This window comes from Leishmania infantum, chromosome 36 (assembly GCF_000002875.2).
Source record: "Leishmania infantum JPCM5 genome chromosome 36".
NCBI lineage: Eukaryota > Euglenozoa > Kinetoplastea > Trypanosomatida > Trypanosomatidae > Leishmania > Leishmania infantum.
In genome coordinates, this window is record NC_009420.2 from 858,428 (window position 1) to 879,376 (window position 20,949).

General features: G+C 59.3%; 7 protein-coding genes across 7 annotated transcripts; all 7 read left to right on the forward strand.

The window, feature by feature from the left end:
* Positions 1 to 390, forward strand: LINJ_36_2290 (conserved hypothetical protein; the record flags this gene model as incomplete). The annotated part of the gene is made up of 1 exon (XM_001469772.1): positions 1 to 390. One exon carries the CDS (start codon positions 1 to 3, stop codon positions 388 to 390), a length of 390 nt encoding a protein of 129 aa, XP_001469809.1.
* A 1,174-nt stretch (positions 391 to 1,564) lies between these two features.
* LINJ_36_2300 (conserved hypothetical protein) lies at positions 1,565 to 3,868 on the forward strand (the record flags this gene model as incomplete). Its single annotated transcript, XM_001469773.1, has 1 exon — positions 1,565 to 3,868. The coding sequence occupies one exon, from the start codon at positions 1,565 to 1,567 to the stop codon at positions 3,866 to 3,868; it is 2,304 nt and encodes a 767-aa protein (XP_001469810.1).
* A 1,678-nt stretch (positions 3,869 to 5,546) lies between these two features.
* LINJ_36_2310 (protein-tyrosine phosphatase 1-like protein) lies at positions 5,547 to 7,118 on the forward strand (the record flags this gene model as incomplete). Its single annotated transcript, XM_001469774.1, has 1 exon — positions 5,547 to 7,118. The coding sequence occupies one exon, from the start codon at positions 5,547 to 5,549 to the stop codon at positions 7,116 to 7,118; it is 1,572 nt and encodes a 523-aa protein (XP_001469811.1).
* A 2,560-nt stretch (positions 7,119 to 9,678) lies between these two features.
* Positions 9,679 to 11,439, forward strand: LINJ_36_2320 (conserved hypothetical protein; the record flags this gene model as incomplete). The annotated part of the gene is made up of 1 exon (XM_001469775.1): positions 9,679 to 11,439. One exon carries the CDS (start codon positions 9,679 to 9,681, stop codon positions 11,437 to 11,439), a length of 1,761 nt encoding a protein of 586 aa, XP_001469812.1.
* A 602-nt stretch (positions 11,440 to 12,041) lies between these two features.
* Positions 12,042 to 13,973, forward strand: LINJ_36_2330 (conserved hypothetical protein; the record flags this gene model as incomplete). Its single annotated transcript, XM_001469776.1, has 1 exon — positions 12,042 to 13,973. One exon carries the CDS (start codon positions 12,042 to 12,044, stop codon positions 13,971 to 13,973), a length of 1,932 nt encoding a protein of 643 aa, XP_001469813.1.
* A 908-nt stretch (positions 13,974 to 14,881) lies between these two features.
* Positions 14,882 to 16,417, forward strand: LINJ_36_2340 (conserved hypothetical protein; the record flags this gene model as incomplete). The annotated part of the gene is made up of 1 exon (XM_001469777.1): positions 14,882 to 16,417. One exon carries the CDS (start codon positions 14,882 to 14,884, stop codon positions 16,415 to 16,417), a length of 1,536 nt encoding a protein of 511 aa, XP_001469814.1.
* Positions 16,418 to 18,313: 1,896 nt separating this feature from the next.
* On the forward strand, positions 18,314 to 19,441 carry LINJ_36_2350 (conserved hypothetical protein; the record flags this gene model as incomplete). Its single annotated transcript, XM_001469778.1, has 1 exon — positions 18,314 to 19,441. One exon carries the CDS (start codon positions 18,314 to 18,316, stop codon positions 19,439 to 19,441), a length of 1,128 nt encoding a protein of 375 aa, XP_001469815.1.
* Between the last annotated feature and the right edge of the window lie 1,508 nt (positions 19,442 to 20,949).

A 20,949-nucleotide genomic window follows, 5' to 3' on the forward strand; every position in this document is an offset into this window, starting at 1 on the left:
ATGGCGGACGAGGAGGACTACGATTTGGAGGTGAACAAGAAAGAGGTGGATAAAATTGAACGCCCGGAGCGGCTGATCGAGGTCCTCCAGCACGACACTGACCAAACGCTCACGGAGGAGATGGTAGAGCACGCACAGACGGTGCTCGACTCCATGCCGGTCGAACACACCTACAAAGATGTAGCAGCGAAGCTGAAGCGTCGACTTGACGGCGCATACGGCGGCACCTGGCACGTCATCGTAGGCAAGCACTTCGGCGCCAACGTCACCAACGACGATGACACCCTGATCAACATGAAGATCAACGGCGTGTACTTCTTAGCCATGCGCTCTGGTCCACCGGAACGTCCGCAAGAAAGTGCGGAGAATGAGGCCGTCACAGAGGAGTGAAGCGAAAGTAGGAGGTCGAGAGCCTTCTTGCACGAAATAGACGAAAGAGAAGAGTAGTGGCGGAGAATCGGAAAGAGAGATCGCGTGGTGCTCTGGGGGGTGAGGGTGGGTGGGCAGGCTCTGTCGCGCGTGAGACGGTGCGGCTGTAGCCTATGCAAAGAGAATCCTTGCGCCAACAGTTCACTGACGCGCAACGCCCTCCCTCCCCTCTCTTTCACTTCTGTTCTCTCGCAACACGTGAGTCTTCTCAGCTCAATGTACAGATTCCGTTGTGTCTCTCTCGGTATGTGTGGCGCATGCCGATGCGCACGTTGTATTTTCTTTCTTCGGCAGCTGGATGCGATGCCGCACGGATGCCTGTGTGGTATGTGCATGTGTGCGCGCGTGTACGTGTGTGCTTCTCTCCGAGGGGCTGGCAGAGGGTCTTTTCGATTCCTGCCATGTTCTTAGATGCACCGAGGCGCACACAAACCTACGCATACGCTCAAACGCGTGCAAAGATGTCTTGCACCCCCTTTTTCCCACTGTTCGACATCCTTTGCTCTTGAGTATCATGTACAACAGGGTTATTTTTAACCACAGGAAAAACGGTAGGAGATGGCTCCAGGGAAGTCGAGAGAGAGGTGCGTGCCACAGCACGCACACAAACACACACACACACACACACACGCACATGTTTGCAGAAGTTGTGATGCACACTGCCATGCCCCTCAGACGAAGCGTTCTGTTGCAAGACTTCATGGGTGTTTTTCGTGATTGTGCTAAACGAGCAGACTCCGTAGTGAACTGGTCTCGCTCTCCCCGTGAGCCTCTCTCGCTGCCAGTGTATGGCGCCTGCGTGAGACAGCGACCGGCTGCTCCTGGTGCTGTCGTCGTCGCGGTATCATACCCCTTTTTTTACTGTCGGAATCTCTCTCTTCTCTTTCACCTTCCTGACTGTGGCATCTATAAGAATGGATTCTTCGCCGCCCCCGGTTCCTGCGCGTGCGTCTCCGACCCACACCCGCTCCCGTCCGCACTGACAAAGACAGACCTGTCAACGTTTTGCATTTGGCTTAGAAGACGGTGGAAGTGTGCCTGCACCGCGCCGCACCGCATCACCACCACCCCCTACGCACAACCGCACCGAGCACACGCTTGCGTGCACAAGCACGCGCAGCAATTAAAGACGCTAATGCCGGCACCAAAGAGCAAGCTCAAGTTGTTCGGAAAGAACCGACGCGAGATACGTTCGGCGACGACAACGTACGACGAGCATGGCAACTGGGTAGGCACGCCGCACCAAGACAAGATGCGGCTTGTTGGGAACAAGATGTTTGACAACTACTACGACACGTTGCAGCAGCTAGGCCGCGTGGTCGCTCGCACTGTTTATCCGACTTCGACTGATGCCTGCGTCTCGTCCTCTTCCTCTTCTTGCGTCGCGGCGCAGGGCGCATCTGCGGGTGTTGCGGCATCGCTGTGGGTGAGGGAGATGGAACTGTTCCGCACGCCGCTGCTCACGACTTTCTGGATTAACGACACTGATCCCCTCGCGGATCACGTGCGGGCCTACATGGAATCTCTCGACCCGTCACTCGTGGAGCCGATCTCGTGGTACCCGATCGCTGGCATGGGCTGGCGCATCCTCGCCGACAAGGCAGAGTTCCGCAAGCGTCCCGAAATGCAGCCGCTGCGGCAGTACTTGATCCGGCAGACTGCCCTCGGCACCATCAGCCGACAGGAAGAGGTCTCGATGATTCCACCGTTCCTACTCGATATCCAGCCGACCGACGTCTGCCTAGACATGTGCGCCTCTCCCGGCTCCAAGACGGCCCAGATGCTGGTGGCGCTTGGGCGCCACAAGGTCGTGCCCTTCGACTCTGACGCGTCGCCGTTCCCCTTCCAGTACGATAGCGATGGCCTTGTGATCGCCAACGAGCTGGACACGAAGCGGGCCAACATGCTGGTGCACCAGGTGAAGCGGCTTCGCCTGCTCTTTCCCTTTGCTCTCTTTACCAACCACGACGCACGATATTTTCCCGAAATGTCACTGCAGCCGCAGCCCGGTGACGCGGATAAGACAACGGCGGCCGGTACGCAGGTGCTTCGCTTCGACAAGATCCTGTGCGATGTCGTGTGCTCTGGCGACGGCACGCTGCGCAAGGCGCCGCACATTTTCAAGCTCTGGTCGCCCAAGGAGGCCATCAACCTGCAGAAGCTACAGATCGAGATTGCGCTGCGGGCGTGCCACCTCCTCCGCGTCGGCGGCCGCCTTGTCTACAGCACTTGCTCGCTGAACCCAGTTGAGAACGAGGCGGTGGTGGCGCAGATCGTTTACCGCACTCGTGGCGCCATGCGCCTCGTCGACGCCAGAGCACTGCTGCCACAGCTCGTGTGCGCTCCTGGCATGACAAGGTGGACGGTCACAGATGCCAAGGGGCGCGTGTTTCCAGCCCCTGAGGGCAACATGCACGAGGCGCTGTTTCCGCCCCACACCCCCGGCGGATACAGCTCCGCCGCCGTCGATGCGCTGGACTTGTCGCTGTGCATGCGTCTTTTCCCCACCCACTGCAAGGGCGGCGGTTTCTTCGTGGCTGTACTCGACAAGGTGAGCGAGTACCGGCTAAAGAGACTGGAAGAGCTGAAGGCAGAGGAGAAAGGCGCCTCATCAGAGAACACGGCGGAGGCAGCCACGGAGCGGCAGACCATCATCGGCAGCACTGCTCCTCCGAAGCGCGAAAAGAAAGAAGTGCATGCCGTCAGTTCCGGCGGCGCGGAGGCGACAGCGGACGCCGGTGCCGATGCGCTGGAGGCAAAGTTGACCACGGTACATGAGCCGGTTAAGCCTAAGTCTCTGCCACCGCAGTTTGTTGGCGCGCCGGCGGAGATCCAGCGCGCCATCACCGACTTTTACGAGATCCCGCAGTTTCCCATGCAACTTCTGTTTGTTCGCACCGCGCAGGGAGAGCGCGAGCTGCGGTTGACCCCTGGCTCGGTGTGCAGCATCGTCTCTCGCATGGCTGCGCAGGTGCTGCGGCACAAGACGGACAACGTCCTCATTGTCTCTGCCGGGCTGCGCGTGATAGCGTTTGAGTGCTTGGACAAGGGCTGGCGCATCGCGAGCGAGTCTGCGGTCCTCTTCGCAAAGCTGATGCGCCGGTCTTCGCGCCTCGTGCGCGTCCCTGTCTCTCTCATTCAGGACATGGTCGTGAATGGCGGGAAGCTAAAGGAAAAGCTGCTCGACAGCGTCGAGGACACGCAGCTGCGCAGCAGACTCGAGCGCCTTCCGATCGGCGCCTTCCTGCTGGAGATCGAGGCGCCCAAGGCGCTCGGTGGCGTGTTCTACTCGGCCGCCCTGCGCGCTCGCTCGCGCATTCAGCTCCTCGTGGATCACGAGGACCTGGAAGGGGTGCAGCTGCGTCTCGGCGAAGATCCGGTAGAGCCCGCGGAGGTTCCAAAGGCGGAAAACGAAGACGACGCGCGAGAACGAAAGTGAGGTTCTTTACAGGGGCTGAATGGCGATACCCCCACGCCACCGATGTGAGGACGCCAAGCGGCCATCGACGTCTGTGGGCTACGCGTGAGCGCGTATTGTGTTTGTAAGCGGGTAGTGCATCGATGTGAACCGCGGATAAGCAGCTAAGTCCTTGTTGGTTTGCTTGAGTGGTCAGCGCCTCTGAAATGGAGAAGACAAACGATAAGCGCATGGATAGATGAGAATGAGGGCCGGGCGAAGAGAACAGTAGCGTTCTCAACGGGGCTGATGGCGCGCACGCATACAAGCAGCTGTGGAGGACACCTCATTTGTGCAGATAGGTCTCTCGCTCTTGTTTTTCCATGCGAGCAGATCGCTGGAGTGAGCTCATGTCATGATATGAGGACCGTGCTCGCCGGCTCTGAGACCTGCCCCATTCCCTCCGCCCATTTTCCCCCCTCGTTGAGGGTAGGTTGGATGCTCACACCCGCAGCACAGGTCTTCACACATACATGCATAGCTGTGCCCTCTCGACTGCTCTCTTCTTCGCGCATGCCTCTTCCTAGATTTTTGCGTCCGAGCAGCAGCAGCAGCTCACTGCATTATCTGATGCGCCGACAGCGCGCGCACACCTCCGTTTTCTTTGCCTGTACTCCCTTCTTCTGTGAGGCCCGGTGAGACACACAAGTAGACCGCGTCAGCAACAACGAGCAAGCACTGCCTCAGTGCTTACGCAAGCTCCGTCTCCTCCTCTGTTCCCCCCCCCTTGCCGCTTCATTGTTTTGTTTTGTTTTTCGTTTTTGTTGTGCCTCTGTTCTCCATTTTGGGCTGAAAGTGCCGTTGGCAATCCCCCTCCCCCCATCCGGGGCCCTCCCTCCCCGCCTCCCTTTCCGTGTTGCCGCCCCCCCGTCCCCGCCTTTCCCCTAAAGTCTCTCTTACCTCTCCGCATCCTGTCGTTTTTTTTTCTTACCCCTGCCTTGCTCTCTCCCTCTCAGCGTAGACGTGTGAGTCCTGTTCAAGACGTGCCAGCACGGCACACGCCTCTGTGCTTGCTTCTTGTTTTGTTTTTGCGTTGCTGTTTCTGCATCCAACCGCCTCCGCCTTCTCTCTGCACGCCTACGTTGTCACACGACTGCCGCCACAGAGCACGCAAAAAGAAAAGCGTTCTCCTCCTCTCTGCTGTTCGGTTTCCGCGAGTGTTGTGAAATGTTACTTCATCGCGTAACATCCCTCTCGCTGTGCTCCTGTTGATCGCTTTCGGCTCTACCTTCCTTGGCGTGTACACCGCTTCCACAATACTCACGCCATTCTCTCCCCCAAGCCCCTCCCGCCTACACCGCTTCGCTTCGCGGGTGCTAACATCATCCCTTGCGCACGGGGTATGTGAGGAGGTTTCTCCCACCTCAACACTTCTCATCCTCATATTTTAACAAGGGGCCAGGACCAGGCGGCTAACTTGGCTTTGGGAAAAGCTGCTCAGCTCTTTCCCACCGCCCAGCTATCGATCCGTCTCATTCCCTCATACGTACGCTGTGCAGAGGACGGCGCTCGCGTTGCTTGCGTGGGGATCTTGGATTCTTGTCTCTGCCTCCTTTTGTATTTTTCACCCACGCACACGCCTCTCTCTCTGCGCGTCGCTTGGCATCCTCTCTGCACCGTCGTACCCACACAGGGCACAGGCGTGCGACACACAGAGGAGATGAGCCATGACGTCTCGTGTGTCAGTCGGCCGAGCTTGCTGTCCAACGGTTCCTCGAGAAGCACGAGCGAGCCTCCTGATGCGTCGCTGCTAAGTGCAGCGGCAACGGCTGCAGCTACGCCGCCGCCCTCGGACACACAAGCCAGCGGCGTCGATGTCGCTGGCAGCGCCGAATACACTTGCGGCAACTACGATCTTGAAGGCAGCACCAGCACGGTCGACGCCCTCATCGGCGCATCATGCTCCAAAAGGGAGCGCAACCCGGAGTTCAACATGTACAAGCTGCCAATCGAGGAGCAGTTTAATCTGATCGAGGAGGAGTTTGCCGCCATCGAGGCGAGCACCATGAATCCGCGGTTGTACGACTTCACCACCTCCAACGCCAACCCAACGAAGAACCGCTACATCAACGTACTCGCTAACGAGGAGACAATCTTCCCCCCAACGCGCTTGACATCTGCCCCACCGGCGACGGGCGGCTCGACACTCTCCACGTCCCGCTCTCCGCCTTCGATGGCAGCGGCGCCGTCGCCAATGAAGTCTCTCACATCCAGAGCGCAGAAGGTTTGGGGGGCCGCCGGGCAGCGGCTCTTTGGCACACGACGTGGCGGCACTTTACCAAAAGACCTTGAGGGCAACGAGAAATTCACCACCGACTGCGTCGCCAAGAAGTGTCCGCAATGGTACATCAACGCCAACGTGGTGGACACGAGTGTGGAGCCTGTGTTTGTGGCCTCGCAGGCACCGGTGCAGGAGTGCATCGATGACTTTCTCGCTGTTATCTATAGCTGTGAGGTGACCCTGGTGCTGATGTTGACTGAGATGGAGGAGGCTGGCTTTGTGAAGGCAGACCGGTACTGGCCAGAAGACAGCGCCCCCGTTGACAGGACGGAGTCGTTCGGCAGCATGTGCGTGTACAAGGATGAGCAGGACCCGTATACGTACGACGCCACACACGAACTCGTGCGCCGACCATTCTACATACGCCCCTCGGCTGCGTCCCAAGCGCGCGCACACAAGATCGTCATGTATCAGTATGTGGGCTGGCCTGACCGTGGCGTTCCCGACAGCACCGAATCTTTTGAGGAGCTCTTGAAAATCATTCAGGATTATGCAATGGTGCCAGCGGCTCAACGTATGCCGGTGGCTAGGCCGGAGAGCGCCGCCCACAGCTCCATCGCCACCAACAGCGGCGGTGACGGCAGCACCAACAATACTGCAAGTGACGACGGAGCTGGCAAACTCACGCCCCCAGTCTTTGTGCACTGCAGTGCCGGCATTGGCCGTACGGGCACCCTCATCGGCGCCTACACGGCCGTGAAGCTGACGGAGGCCGGGCTGCTGACGAACACAAGTATCCGGCGCATCGTGACGGACATGCGCAAGGCTCGCTTTGGTATGGTGCAGCGCGTGGAGCAGTACATGTTTCTGTACATGATTGTGCTGCAGCACATTGGGGTAGACACGCGCAAGTTCAGCGCACGCATGCAGCCGCGAGCGGACATGTATAATATGAGGTGGATGGAGACGAGGCAGAAGGCGCTACTTGGGGCCCGCGCAGCGAAGCGCTGAGCAAGACGCATAAATAACCAAAGAAGAGGATGCGAAACAATGTTGTGATCGACTGCGACAGCTGTATGCGTGTGTTTGAGTGGGGATGGGACTCTCCCTCCGCAGCAGGAGTGCAGACAAGGGAGCTGCGGGTAGTCTTCACAAGGACGAGACATGGACAGAACGCACCAACTCAATTTTCCTCGTTGCTCCCCGCGCGTGCGTGAAAGGTGTGCGTGTGTGTGTCCGCCTCGAGATCGAGCATGCTCTTGCTGTTGTAGCCCCTTGGCTGGGATGGAGTAGACGTCATTGCCGCGCAGGGGCTAAGAAATGTGAGGTAGCGCAGACGAAAGAGCGTGGCACGCCCGTACGTCTGCGCTCTTCGCTTTACTTGGCAGACTTGGACTCACCGGGTTTGGACGGGCGAGATATGCGCGCCTAAGCCCCGGAGTATCCACGGATGTGATGACCAACTTCATCCCGTCCTCCTATCCCTTTCCGCGCACAGAGTGACGCCCCCCCCCTCCCTCTCACTCCTTCATGTACGATATGCTGAGCCCCATGCACGTGCGCGAGCGCTAATCAGGCGGTGATGAAGGTGCATGAGTGAAGAGCGCTCAAAGGCATGCACAGGTGCATTGCCATGCCGAGAGACTCCTCATATCGGGGGCCTCTCCCCCTTCCCCGTCCTGCTATCATACGCTCGTGGTGTTTGTGCTTGTGTCTCGGTGCAGCTGAAGTCGCCACATCTCTCTTTCTTCGGCTGCCCGGTGCGTAGGTGGTCGCTCATCTCTCCACGCACCCGCGCAAGTCTTCACCCTTCACGGCCTCGTGGAAAAGGCGTGCGGGTGGGGGGGGGGTAGAGAAGGAGTGCATGCGGCACGATGTCGACTGCAGTGTTGCTAAAAGAAGCGATGAAACCACGACAAGGCCACACAAGCAAACAAAAAGGAATGCCGCACACCTCCTGCTTTGTGGCCAGACGCGGACGGCTGAGCAGCGTTTTGGCTTCGCATTTCTCAAAGAGGGCATAAAAAGGAACAGACCGTGTGAGTAGAGGCGGATGGCCGGCTTCGCACGCTCTTCTCCTCTTTTCAGGAGAGCAGCCGTGCTGCCGCTGTCCACCCTCCCCCTTCAACATCACCTCAGCCCACGATGCTGGTGTGTTGTCTGTCATTATGTGCGCGAGGGCGTGCGTGTCTGCCTTTGCTGCTGCACGCAATCGAGACAGTGACTACTTGCAAGCGGAAAGGAAACGCCCGTACAAACTCGCGGGTCATCTTCCCTTCTACCCGCCTTACCGTTCCGCATCCCTCTCGCACCTTCGACGCCCATCCGCCTCGCCCACTCACCACACCCACTTTCACAGCGCCAGGACCGCATCACCACAAAAACTAAGAAACAACAGCGAGGAAAGGAAAAAGCGAAAAACTAACACGAGACGGCAGGAGACGCAGCCGATTCGCGTCGGACAAAGAGGGCGCCGTATAAACACCCGGCTGAAGACTAGAAGAACGGCGGTGCAGCACGCGCGCATACGCACTGGTCTGTGATGGATGGAAAGCGCAGACAGTACGTGCCACCGGCGCTAGGAGGCTCTCCAGCCTCTACCGCTGCCACAACCGCGGCGGCAGTCGCAGCGGATGCGGCCGCAAAGCGCCTCATCAGCCTCCGAAACAGCGCGCGCCCGCCGGAGCCGTCCCTACCGACGCAGACCTCCCCGAACGCACAAGCGTTGCGTGAGCAGGCCGTGGCAGACATACGCCAGCGCGCACCATCCCTGAATTCGGGCAGCTCACAGGTGTTTTTGCCCACCGCTAGGGATGGCGGGCACTCTGACAGTGCCACCAACACGACAGCTTTCGCTGCCACGGGTCTGCCGCGCACGTATAGAGACGACTCGCTCTCCCTTCCGCGCCCTCGCTCGTACGCAGCACCACCGCTAGCCTCGTCGGCATCATCATCGCCAGCGCCAGCTACCGTTGCCGCTGCTGCTGCCGCTGCCGCATTGCTGAAGATTCGAAACCGAATCGGCAACAGCACAACGCCCGGCACCGTTACCAGCGGTCATCCCTCGTCTTCCGAGATGATGCCACAATCCCCGTCGTGGCACTTGACCGCCAGACCCCCGCCAAAGGCTCCGCGGTCGTGGACACCGCCAACGCTCTCTCTGCGGCGACCATCGTCCGCCGCCACCATCGCCAGTCACCCTACAGGAGAGGTGCACGAGCGGAGTTACGCCATCACCGCTTCCGCGAACCTGTCGCCGCAGCACGTGTTCTTGTCCTCGTCATCGCCGACTCCCCCTCCATCGGACGCACCTGGATCAGCAGTGGAGCCGCGTCGGGATGTGCTGGGGCTGGGCGGTGACGCGGCTGGATGCAGCGACGTTGTAGGACTGGCGTCGGTGTCACAAGCAGGGCTCAAGCGGCCGCGCGACTTTGGCGTCCCCTCGATATCCGATGGTGAGGATGACCGTGACGATGGTGGTGATGGTGGACAAGGAGGTACCATCGCCTCCTCACCAGCCTCTCCGCGTTCTTCTTCTTCCTCCACCGACAAGGCATCCGCGCCGCCCTCGATGAGCAACGGCGTGGGTGCAGGTCTCCCTCGCGCTCCTGTAAGGGGTGAAGGGCTCGGCGAGGGCTCGGCAACGCGCCCCCTTGCAGCGTGGCGAGGCCTCCTCCCGCGTCCTGGTGTTGGAGACGCCAGCACTGCACCACAGCCGCAGCACCCTCTCGGCCTTGCAAGCCTTCATCAGCACGCTTTTTCACGGCTGAACCGAGCCACCACAGCGTCCGACGAAGAAGCTGAGCAGGCGACGTTCAACCGTGAAACGGAGGACGAAGATGCGGTCGCAGATGATGAGACCGGAGAGGAGGATGGGGGTGGCGGCCGCCGGAGCGTGGTGCAAAGTGACCCGCTTCGTGTCGTGGTGGATTTCGCTGAGGTAAGAAGGGCTGCAGCGCGCTCCAAGACGGCCGCTGCTGCCGCTGCCAGTAGTGATGGCGCCCTGCAACAAGCAGAGGAGGCGGAAGCCATGCTCACAGACGCCCAAAAGGGGAGCGAGTCGCATCGCCACGCGAAGCAGGATAATGCGAGCAGGTGCAGTCTTGAAGCAGAGCGCGACGCGCGTGACGTCGCAAGCGCACGCGCTTTCTTGGAGAAGCGAGCATGGGCCGACGTTCATCGGCGTGCGACGCAAGCGGCCACCACACCCGCACCACCATCGGAGCTTCTCCTCGACCTCCTTCAGCATCTCCCGACCACGCCGGGACGTGCGATTTACGACCGAAGCAGCTGCCCGCCCACTGCCGCGGCTAGCGGCTTCGACGAAGACTTCCACAAGTGCGTGCAGCAGCTCATGACACAAATAGTGCTACAGCGCGATGGCCGAATCGGCGATGCGAAGCTGCCCTCCGTTTCCCTTGCTGATGCAGCGGCGGCGCAGCAAGACAGTGCCTCTCTTCGCCATCGCAGTCGCATGCAACGAAAGGGTGCAAAGCAGAAACAGAAAGAGGGTGAGGTGGAGCAGCTCGTTGAGGCTGTCGAGAGGGGCATTGCAGACGATGTGCGCGATGTCGTTGCCTACGCCCGATTCCTCATGCAGGAGCGACTGCATCAAGAGCAGCGGAAGGTGTCAGAGCGTCTCTCGTCACCTTCGAAGACGGCAGTCGAAGAATCGGAGGGGAACTTCTGCCCTGACGGCGACATGCGGACCCCCGAACAGCAACAGCAGCTTGCTGAGCTGCGAGCGGTGGTTGAGAAAAAGCTAAGCCTCATGCGCGCTGCTGCGGAGTCCACCGACAAAGGGGGCGAGTCCGAGAGTGCGACGTTGCGCACCAAGCGAGCGCAGAGCACGCGGGGCAGCGAGGATGACGCCAACGGGATTCCAGGGGCAACTGATGCGGCGCTTCAGGATTCCAAGGCAGTGTTTGCCGCGGCCCACAGGCGATTCATGGACGTCGTGCGCAGCGCAGCGGCAAGTCGCCGCGAGAAAGTGGAAGCAGCTCAGGCGGCGGAGCAGCGACTGGAGGCCACCGTGGCCGCCTGGCGGAAGTCCTACGATAAGCTGCTGACGCGCGAGCTGAGCCGTCACTGCGCGGGGAAGAGGCCAGACAAGCAATCACGGACGGAGGCACTGCTCCAGGCTATGCAGCCGCAGCAGGAGAAGCACCAGAAGCGGCAACACCACCGACCCCCGACTGGTCTGTGGGAGATGACGAAGGGAATGCACAAGAAAGAGCGCAAGCACCTGAGCAAGCTTGTCAAAGCAGCGGCTAATGTGCTCCCTCTCCCGCCCTTTCAGTACCCGCCAGCACCACCACACTTCTCTCCGTAGCGCCGCCCTTTTTCTGTACCTCTCTATCGCTCTGCCTCTCTCGATTAACACCGCCGTCACTGACACACCGCAACGCGTGGGAGGGGAAGGAAGGGGCGAAGGTAGAAAGGTTGAGCACAGGCGCGCGGAAAGGCAGCCCGAGTACGTTGCGGTCATCTTCGCACACACTCCCGAGCTACATGTGTACGCACAGGCATGCAAGTGCAGGGGCACATGATATGCGCATGCTCTACGAGCCATCTCTGCCAAAGCGAGAGAGGGAAAGGGGAAGCAGTTTTTGATCGTGCACGCCGCTGTCCGGGAGCATACATGCGTGCCGGTACCGCTTGCATGCCTCGCGTTTGCCTTTTCATGTGGTTTCCTTTTTTCCCGCATTTTTCAGTGAATCTCATGAGGTGATCCACCCCCCCCCTTCCGTCGTCGTCGCCTCGCTCACTTCTCGCGGCTGCTGTCACTGCAGTTGTTGTAGCATCGACCTCTCATGATTCTACCCTCACTGTTGCCCGCCTCACCGGCTCGTTTCCTGCTCCCGTTCTCCCTCTATTCTCCTCTGTTGTATTTGCCTTTCTCTCTGTCGGCTTTCACAGTCGTCGCTCTGCACCATGGAGGCCCTGTTCTACGACCACGCCGTCACCAGCACGGCAACCCGCCAGGCAGACCTTCGCCAGGCTCTGCAGGCATTTCTGACGGACGCCGCATCGCGGTCGGCCGTTCAGCTCATCGCTCTCTTTGTTCGAATTCCGGTTCCTTCTATCGTCGCTGTGGCCGCCCACACTGCTAGTGGCAGCCGCACTAGCAGCAGGACATCTTCATCGCGTGAGGGCGGTTCTGTGGCGGCGCGGCACGCCGCGACTGGTAAAGCGGCTTCCGCGGCTTCACCATCGCCTCCGGCGCCGTCCCGTCGGAGTCGCAACGCGGCAAGGCTGGCCTGGTGCGCCTGGGAAGCTGACCGACGCCTTCGTCAGGCAGCCGAGGATGCATCAGAGATGAACAAGTGGCTCGCACACGACGACTTCTCTGCATCACGAAAGGCCGGGGCCGGGATCACGAGGTCATCTTTCCGCGATGCTTTCGTTGTCGCGGTGGCCTTCTTGGCGCCGCACACGCGTGACGACCTCGTTGTCTATGAGAGCTGGCAGCGCTGTGCAGAGATGTGCGCCGAGTCATCAGCCGCTGGCGTGGCGAGCGGCTCTGCATCGCGAACCACTCGAATGCTCTCGCCACTGCGCCATGCCCGTCTCGTTGCTCTTTCGCTTGGGGCTCCATCGCTGCTGTTGTCGTGGGCAGAGCGGCCCACGCGCTGCCACCTCGACAGCCTTCTTCTTCCCCATCAGAGCCTTCTCGTGGATCTGTCGTGGTGGTTGGCGACGGCAAGCGGGAGCGCAGGCGCAGTAAGCGATGCTGCAGCCGGCAGCCGTGTAAGCAACTCGGTTCTGCGCGATATATTTATCAGCGACGTGCAGCGTTCTCTGAAGCTGCCGAAGGGAGACAGTCGGTGCGCAGTCTGGATCTCGTATGCAACCCTCTTGGCCTCTCTGCACCCTCAGGTGATGGGCAGTGGCGACGGCGCCGACGGTGACGGCGTGAGCATGGACATGCGCGTAGCAGGAAGTGCGTCACGACGGAAGCGTGGTCGGAACACGCTGTGTGGCGAGGTCTCCGGCGTGGACGAGCAGGCCTTCATGATGACATACGCCCGGGTTCGCCAACTGCTCAGCTCACTCAACGCCAGCCAGGCCGGCGCAGTGGGCCGCACGCAGTTTCTGCGCGTTGCTCTGAGCTACGGCGGCCCTTCTTCTGCTTTGCGGCGCCAGCTCGTGCACACATGCAGTCGCACAGAGCACGGAGTCACGGCGGTCGATGCAGCACTGCTGCGCACTCGGTCACTCGTTGACGTGCACGCCTTGTTTGGTGTGCTCGCCGGACGGGACACAGTGAACGTGTACAGCGAGGCCGCCGCGTTTGTGCGCACGGCGCGACGCCGCGCTAGCGCAGGCCAGACATCGCAGCAGCGGCATCAGCGCATCGCTGTTCAAAGCGCACGAGTGGAGGTGACCTCGTCACCCTCTTGCGCCCCCCCCGGCACCGAGCACGAGGTGGTGGATCGTGGTGCAGGAAACTTGTGCCACAACGCCTTCGTGGAACGAGGTGCCAGAGCGCTGGCGCGAAAGCTGCGGCTGTGGGAGCGCAAACGGCTGGGCAAACGGGGGAAGCGAGGCGCGCACGTCCGTCCACGCGACACGGCAGCAAAGAGGCCGATGAAGCGAGGGCATGCTGAGGCCAGCGGTGCTGATTCTGAGCGTGTGCTCGCGCACGCTGTGGAAAGGGCTAGCCGAGCAGCGGCGAGTCCCAAGACGGGGAGCAAGCGCCGAGCGGAGCCGCTGGCGTGCGTGGATGGCCGCGCTTCGGCCTCCGCCACGAGAGCGTTGCTGCCACCCCAAAAGCAGAGGAGGACGGATGCGGCGACTGTCAGCCCAACGCTGACTACTGAAACAGCTCTCAGGTGGAGCGAGGATGTGGCTGGTAGTGGCTAAAGTAGGTGGGCTGCCGCCGCCGCCGCCTCTGCGCACCTCTCTGTCCGTCTACCAAGATGCGCACAACACAAAATACAAGCCACCTCTGTTTTGTTCTTGTTTTGCTTTGTGCTTAGCAAGGCTGCTGCCGGCGCAACAGACATTGACGTGCGCACATAACGCGTGCGTGCACGCGTACACGATTGAAGCGCACGTAGCAATTCACATTTAAGAGGCACAAATGACTTTTTCAGTAACGTGTTCGAGCAACAGCGGGGGCGCGGAGGATTGCGGTGGTGCCGCTGCATTATCTTACGTTATCCATCTTTGCCCCTTGGAAGTCGCTCTTCTATCTAGCACGTCGGCCTTTTCACGCCGTCTCTGTTGGTGGGGGGGGCGGCGAGTGTGTAACTACTCAGCCGAAGGCCGCGTCAGCGCACCGTCTCTCTCCCCGCCTCCGTCGGCCGCTTCCCTCTTGACCAGTCGCTTCGAACCACCACCTCCTGCCCTCTACCCTCCTCTCCGTCTCTCGGCGCTCTGTGTGTGTCTTATGTGCGTGTGTGCGGGCCTGAGCACCAACAACAACAGATAAATAAGAATACGTTAGCCCAGAGCATTGCCAAAGCATTCGATATCCCACGTAGCAACGACGCCCGGGATCAGCAGAAGGAATAGCAGTCATCCACTCAGCCACAGCGCGCCATCCTCGCCTTTTTCTCTCCCCCTATCTTTATCACATAACGCTAACAAAAAAAAAAACAGAAACAGCTCAATACAAAGCATTCATACACCACCACAAGAACAAACCTCTTTCCTATTCCATCTCATTCTCAACGGAGAGAGCTTGCGGCCACTCCTTTCCGTCTCTTATCGTGTACGAACGCTTCTCCTTCCCCCTCTCCCCCCCTTCCTTCTCTCTCGTACCGAAGATGAGTAAGGCTTTCGGCGGAGGCATGAATAACGGGACGCTCGGTAAGGGTCCGGTGCCAACGGATGCGGGCATCCCCATAAGGTCTAGTGGAGTAGACGCATACGGTAACGGCGCCCACACCCAGTATCCACAGGCAGAGCTCCACTACAGCGGTGTCGGAGGCCCGCCAGCAGATGGCATCCCGCTTTACCCCGAGGCGGCGTCAAATCCAGCTCAGGCACCAAGACTCAGCCGCTTCCGCATTCAAGGCTTCAAGGACGTGTGGGCCACCTTCGTGTTCGCCATATTTGTGATCTTCTCGATTGCCTGGAGCATTGTGCAGCTCACCACGTACCACTTCGACACTGACCCGCACAGCCAGTCTCCGTTCAGTGGAGCAAACGGGCCTCGCCTGGGGTATGTCGCCATTGCGTGTCTCGCGTCTGCCGGTGCCTCCGTGATCAGCTCGCTCGTGATGCTCGCCCTTATGCAGCGCATTCCCGTCCAGATGATCTACGTTGCGAACATCATGACAATTTTACTGTTTTTTGCCTCTGCTGTGATGGCGTTCTTGCGGGTCCATGTTGTCGTTGGCATTCTCATGATCATATGTGGCGTCTTTCAGGCCATCTGGCTCTTCCTCGTTCGCCACCGCATCCCATTCGCGGCAGCGCTTCTGCGAACATCGGCGAGGCTTATCAGCACGTACAAGCTCACGGTTGTGCTGAACCTCATGTTGTGCACCGTTTCATTCGGCTACATCGCGCTCTGGGGCTATGGTGTGGCGGCGCCGGTCGACCGCTTTTACAAGGACCAGGGCAATGGCGGCTACATCTTTGTGATTGCCGTGCTCGTCTTCACGATGCTGTGGGTGTCGCAGGTGACGCCGAACGTGATGCACGTGACGACCAGCGGCCTGGTCGCGACGTGGTACTTTGCCGGCTCGGACAACATGCCGCGCCACCCCACGCTGGCCTCGTTCAAGCGCGCCACAACGACGAGCTTTGGCTCCATCTGCTTCGGCTCCCTCGTCGTCGCCATCATTCAATTCATTCGCTGGCTGGTCGAGAGTTCCGGCAGCGACTACGAGAACGGCTTCGTGCATTGCCTGCTGGAGTGCATTCTGCGATGCATTGAGAGAATCGTCGAATACTTCAACCGTTACGCGTTCGTGCACGTGGCCATCTACGGCTGCAGCTACATCGAGGGTGCGAAGCGGACCTTCGCACTGTGCAAGCAGTGCTTCTTTGCCGCCTACTTCAACGACTGCCTTGTGTCACCGACCCTGAACATGTTTACGCTAGCTGTTTCGCTTGTGTTTGCGTTCATCGCTGGTGTCCTCTCCAGGTCGTGGCCGATCGGCGTGCTCGCGTTTGTCGTCGCGGTGATAGTGCACTCGCTCTTTTTTGTGCCCGTCGACAGCGCTGTGACGACGGTGTTCGTGTGCTTCGCGGAGTGCCCCGAGGCCCTGCGTGAGTCTGACCTGCAGTTGTACGCCACCATCCACGCCGCGGACGCGAACGGCACGCACAACAATGCCCCGCCACCCCTGTGAGCGACCGCCGCGAAAGATGGGCGCATGATATGAAGAACAAACTCGCGAAGACAGTGCAACCGGAAAGAGCTGCGGCCGCTCCATCAAGAGGAATGCCATATGCCTAAGATTTTTCTCGTGTCTATTGTCCGTCGGCATCATAGCGTATGCTCGTGTGAGGCAGCACTGCTGTGGTCCACACCATTGAGCTCCGCGCTGCCTTTTCGCTCTCTCTCTGCGTCTTCATCTCTTTTTTTCGTTTGTTCTGTTTTGTTTTCGCTTCTCTTGCCTGCTTATGCGGCTGATCTGTCGTTGTTGTCGTTTTTCGATGTTTGTTTTGTTGTTGTCCTCACGCCCCCTCCTCCTCCCTTCCGTTCTCTCGTTGCTTTAGCCAGTGGCACCCAACACGTGCACACATCTGCGAGCGTGCACGTGTGTGTGTGTGTGTACGTATCTCGCGCTGTCCCTCCTGTGTTGAGGATTGTTGTCGGCTTTCCAATATTACTCGTGCTTCCTTCGTTTTGCTTTTTATTTGTGTCGCACACATCTCATGCATCGAAAGCATCCATGACAGCCGCCTTTGTCGCCCCTCTCGCACCAGCTCGTCATGTTGCATGAGCTCTCTGGCGCTTCCGTGCATCGTGTTACGTCAAGAACGTTCTCGAGCCGCCCCTTTCCTCTTCAGCCTCCTCCAGCGTGCTCCTCTTCAGCCGCTTCCATCTCGCTCATGGTCGCTTTCGAATTCGTGCCTGTGTGTGTGAGTGCAGGTGCGTGTCGATGAACTTATTCCATCTCCAGTTTGTGTGTGTGTGTGTGCACGTGTGTGCGTGTGCGTTTTTTTTTGTTGCTGCATATAAGTATTTTTGCCGGTCTTCGGATTTGTTTGGAGTGCATCTGTAGCTGAGCGAGGAGGTGGGGTGCGTCGAGTGGACGTGCTGTGTGGGTGGCGCCTTGTCTTCGAGGAACCGCCCGCTCTCATGTATCCCTCCCCCTTTCCCCTCCTCCACACACATAAAAGGGAGTTCTTTGCACATCCTGGCTCTGGCGAACACATGTGGCCCTGTTGCTGGTGAGTGATTATAGTTGTATTTGGCCACCTTGCTGCCGTGGAAGGAGAGCGACCTCCCTCAACTGTGTCGCTTGCTTTTCACCAGCGGGATGGAAACAGCGTACGATGGAACACGAAGAAGGCTGTGTGCGTCTACGTGTGCGCATAAGCGTGGCAACAGAAAAAACCTCCCCTTCCTGCTACCACCGTTCTCTGGCTTTGCTCACCTCGCGTCCCACTCGCCGTTTCTCGGCTCGCAGCACATCTCGATGTGTGTGCGTGTGTGTGTATGTCGCTCACTCTCGATATAGGCTTGTGCGGTCAGTGTGAGTTAGCGAGGGAGGGGGAGAAAGTAGATGGACAGAAGTCAGATCTGTGCATATCTGCTGCGATAGTGAGCATACGCATCAGTAATCTGGCAGCTGATTACGCCGGTGCGGAAAACACCAAGCATCGCCTTCCGCCAATATCATTTTCTTTCACTCGCTCAAGTCGTCTACTACTCCTCTTCGACCTCAGCCATCCGTCGTTCCACGCCTCTTCTCCTTCTCCACCTTTCTTTCTCCCTCTTCCTGTCGACGCAATGCACTGGCCCGCCTCCGCGTTCTAGACAGCCACTTCGGAAGCAGGGGCTCTCTGCGCCAGGTCGGAGACGCACCTTACAAAACATATCATCGACGCCGCTCACATCGGGTTTTTGTCTTCAGCACGACACCACACTTGAGTCTGTGTGGCCACTTTCTCTCCCATACCTCGATCACACGTCTTGAAAAGCGGTAGTGCATCAACGCACGCCGACACACATAAACGCGAAGGCACCGCGCGAGTGGTTCAGCCTCTGCAGCCCTCCCCGTCCCCGCCCTCCAGCAATGTTTCGAGGCCGTACTTTCCTGGTCTCTCTTGCGGCGTCGCCGTTGACGGTGGCAGAGCTTACCCAAAACGGCGGCCGCGTGGTGTACGACTTGGATGACAAGACTCCCGTCACATGCGCCATCATCGCGAGCGATAACCAGCCCGGCACTCCCGCGCGCTGCAGCCGTGGCTCGGGGCCATCAAAGGAACTGCCTAAATCAGTGGAGAGCCGCGTCCGTTCCAGTCGCCTCACAGTAGTTTACGAGCATTGGGTGCATGAGTGCCTGCGCGAGAACCGTCTCTTGCTACCGTGCCGAGACTACCCCGACACCATCGCTTACGACCCGTACTTATTTGCGGGCGTTCACTTCACAACGACGCAGCTGCCGCTGCAGCTGAAAGCGAACATTATCGCACTCATGCAGTTCTACGGTGCCACGTACCACAACCACCTGCTGGACACGACGAACCTGTTAGTTTACAGTCACATGCGCCTTTCACCCGCCGCCCCGCGGCATGCGGCGACGGCCCCTCTTGCGCCTCGGCTTCTCGCTGCCGGTGGTTGCGGCGCAGAGGCACCGCCTTTTACCAACGAAGCGGAGGCAGCAAACACCAGTCCCAGCCAGCAATTATCGACGGAGCGGTCTGGCGACAACCCTACCGACGCTGCTCAGCCATCGCTGACGAAGCTCGCCGTTGCGCGTCAGCGCGGCCTTGCGTGCGTGACACCACAGTGGGTGCAGCTGTGTCTGAACACTGGCGAACTGAAACCGGCAAGCTCGGCTCTAGCGGCGACACCTCTTGCTCAGACCCCGCCGCCTCCTTCCACCAACTCCAGCTCAACAATCCGGACTGACGCTCCTGTGCCCATCGTGACTGCTGCTGGCGATCTTCGCCACAATGAGGAGGAAGTGGATCGATGGGTCGGCGAAGTACTCAGGAGCACATCACCTTTGGCTCTTCCGCACTCTGGTGGTGCCACCACAGGTGTGTGTGCGGCGCCCCTCCCTGGGTCGTCGTTGTGCACCGTGCCAGGAAGACAGGAGGAAGCTGCCGAGGTGCGTGAGGCGCTCAGGCTAGCAGCTCAGCTCTCGCTCTCTGGTGCTTCAGCCTCGAGGACGCGAAAGCGCCGGCGCGCGCACTGACGGCATGCCAAAACAAAAAAGCGAACAGAAGGCGCTGATGGAGAATGGAGCTCGTAGAGCCGCCGCTCACGTCTGCTCCCTCTCTTGAGCCGCAGTCGCACATAGAATCTCTCGCATGCTTTATGTCGACTTTCCTCGGCGAGTCTGAGTAAATCAAAGTGAGGGAGAAAAGGACCGATGCCGATGGTGCCGTGGTCCGCACTCGATAGAAGACGAAGAGAGTCGATGAAACTGCATGTGTAGAAGCACGCGCGCGCACACACACACACATGCACACATACAGTTTCACGCATAAGCCGTAGATGCATGCGCGCATACACGCATAGACAAGAAAACGCTGGCATAGCGGCGTAGAACACACAAGATGCACAGAAAAGCAAACGAAATACACACACACACACACACACATACATACATACACACAAGAGCAGCAGGAAAAGGAGTTGCTGCGTGTGCCTGCGCGCTGCGCTCCTGCTTCTTGCCGTGCTCACGCAGCTTGACTGATTTTCGCCGTGGCTACTTCTTTTCTTTTCCCCGCCCCCCCTCCCTCCCTCCTTCTCTGGCACTGTCGCACAACGTCTCACGCCTTGCGATTCGTGTGATTGCTCTGAGGGAGGAGTATGCAATGCCTCCTCCCCATTTTTTGGCCTCTGTTGCAGCGCACACCCAGTGTTGTGTCAGATTTCTTCCCCTTTTTCTCACGGGCCGCGTGCAAAGCCCTCTCTGGGTTGCGTGAGGTTGGCTGTTGTTGCTTGGCTCGCTGTGTCTATTTCGCCGCACATGCACCCCACCCCCCAAACCCCATCCTCTCCCTTTCCCTAGTCATCGTTGCACTCTTCACACGCGCTGCATGCGCTGATAACGGAGACAAGCATGGACAACGCAGAAGACAAAAAGAAAACACCACACTCGGGAACCTCACTGGCGATGCGCCACGCTTGCCGTCCTTCTTTTTTGTTTGTTTTCGTCCCCTTCGAAACGGGTGGGGGCTGCGGAACTCGGACGACCTGAGCATTGCAGAATGTGCCTCTTCCCCCCGCCCTTCCACCCTCCTTCTCGCCTCTCTCTTTACGTGTCTGCCTCTTTCTTTTCTGCACCTGCAAGGTTCCGCGCACTCCGCTTGATAAGGGTGGTGAATGGCTGATGTTCCACGCACTCCCTCGGTACTTCCTCTTCTTTCGTTCGCTCTACCCGCTGTGTGTTTTACTGACCAAACACATTTGCGCGTCGCCCTCGTGCCAGCTCGCATCCGCAGATTGCACTGTGCCGCCCCTCTCCAACACACACACGCGCGCGCGCACACCCCTATTTCGATTTCTCAGATCACCACGGTGCTCGTACACCACACAGCACCGAATACACCCTCGCATACCTGCGTACATGCCTTTTCTTCGGCGTATCTTTTTCCTACCTTGTCTTCGCCACTCTCTGTGACGGTGAACAGCCGCCTCTCCTTGTTGTGTTGGGGCCTGTCATTGCTGTCGTTGCTGCTCCGAGGCACACGTCAC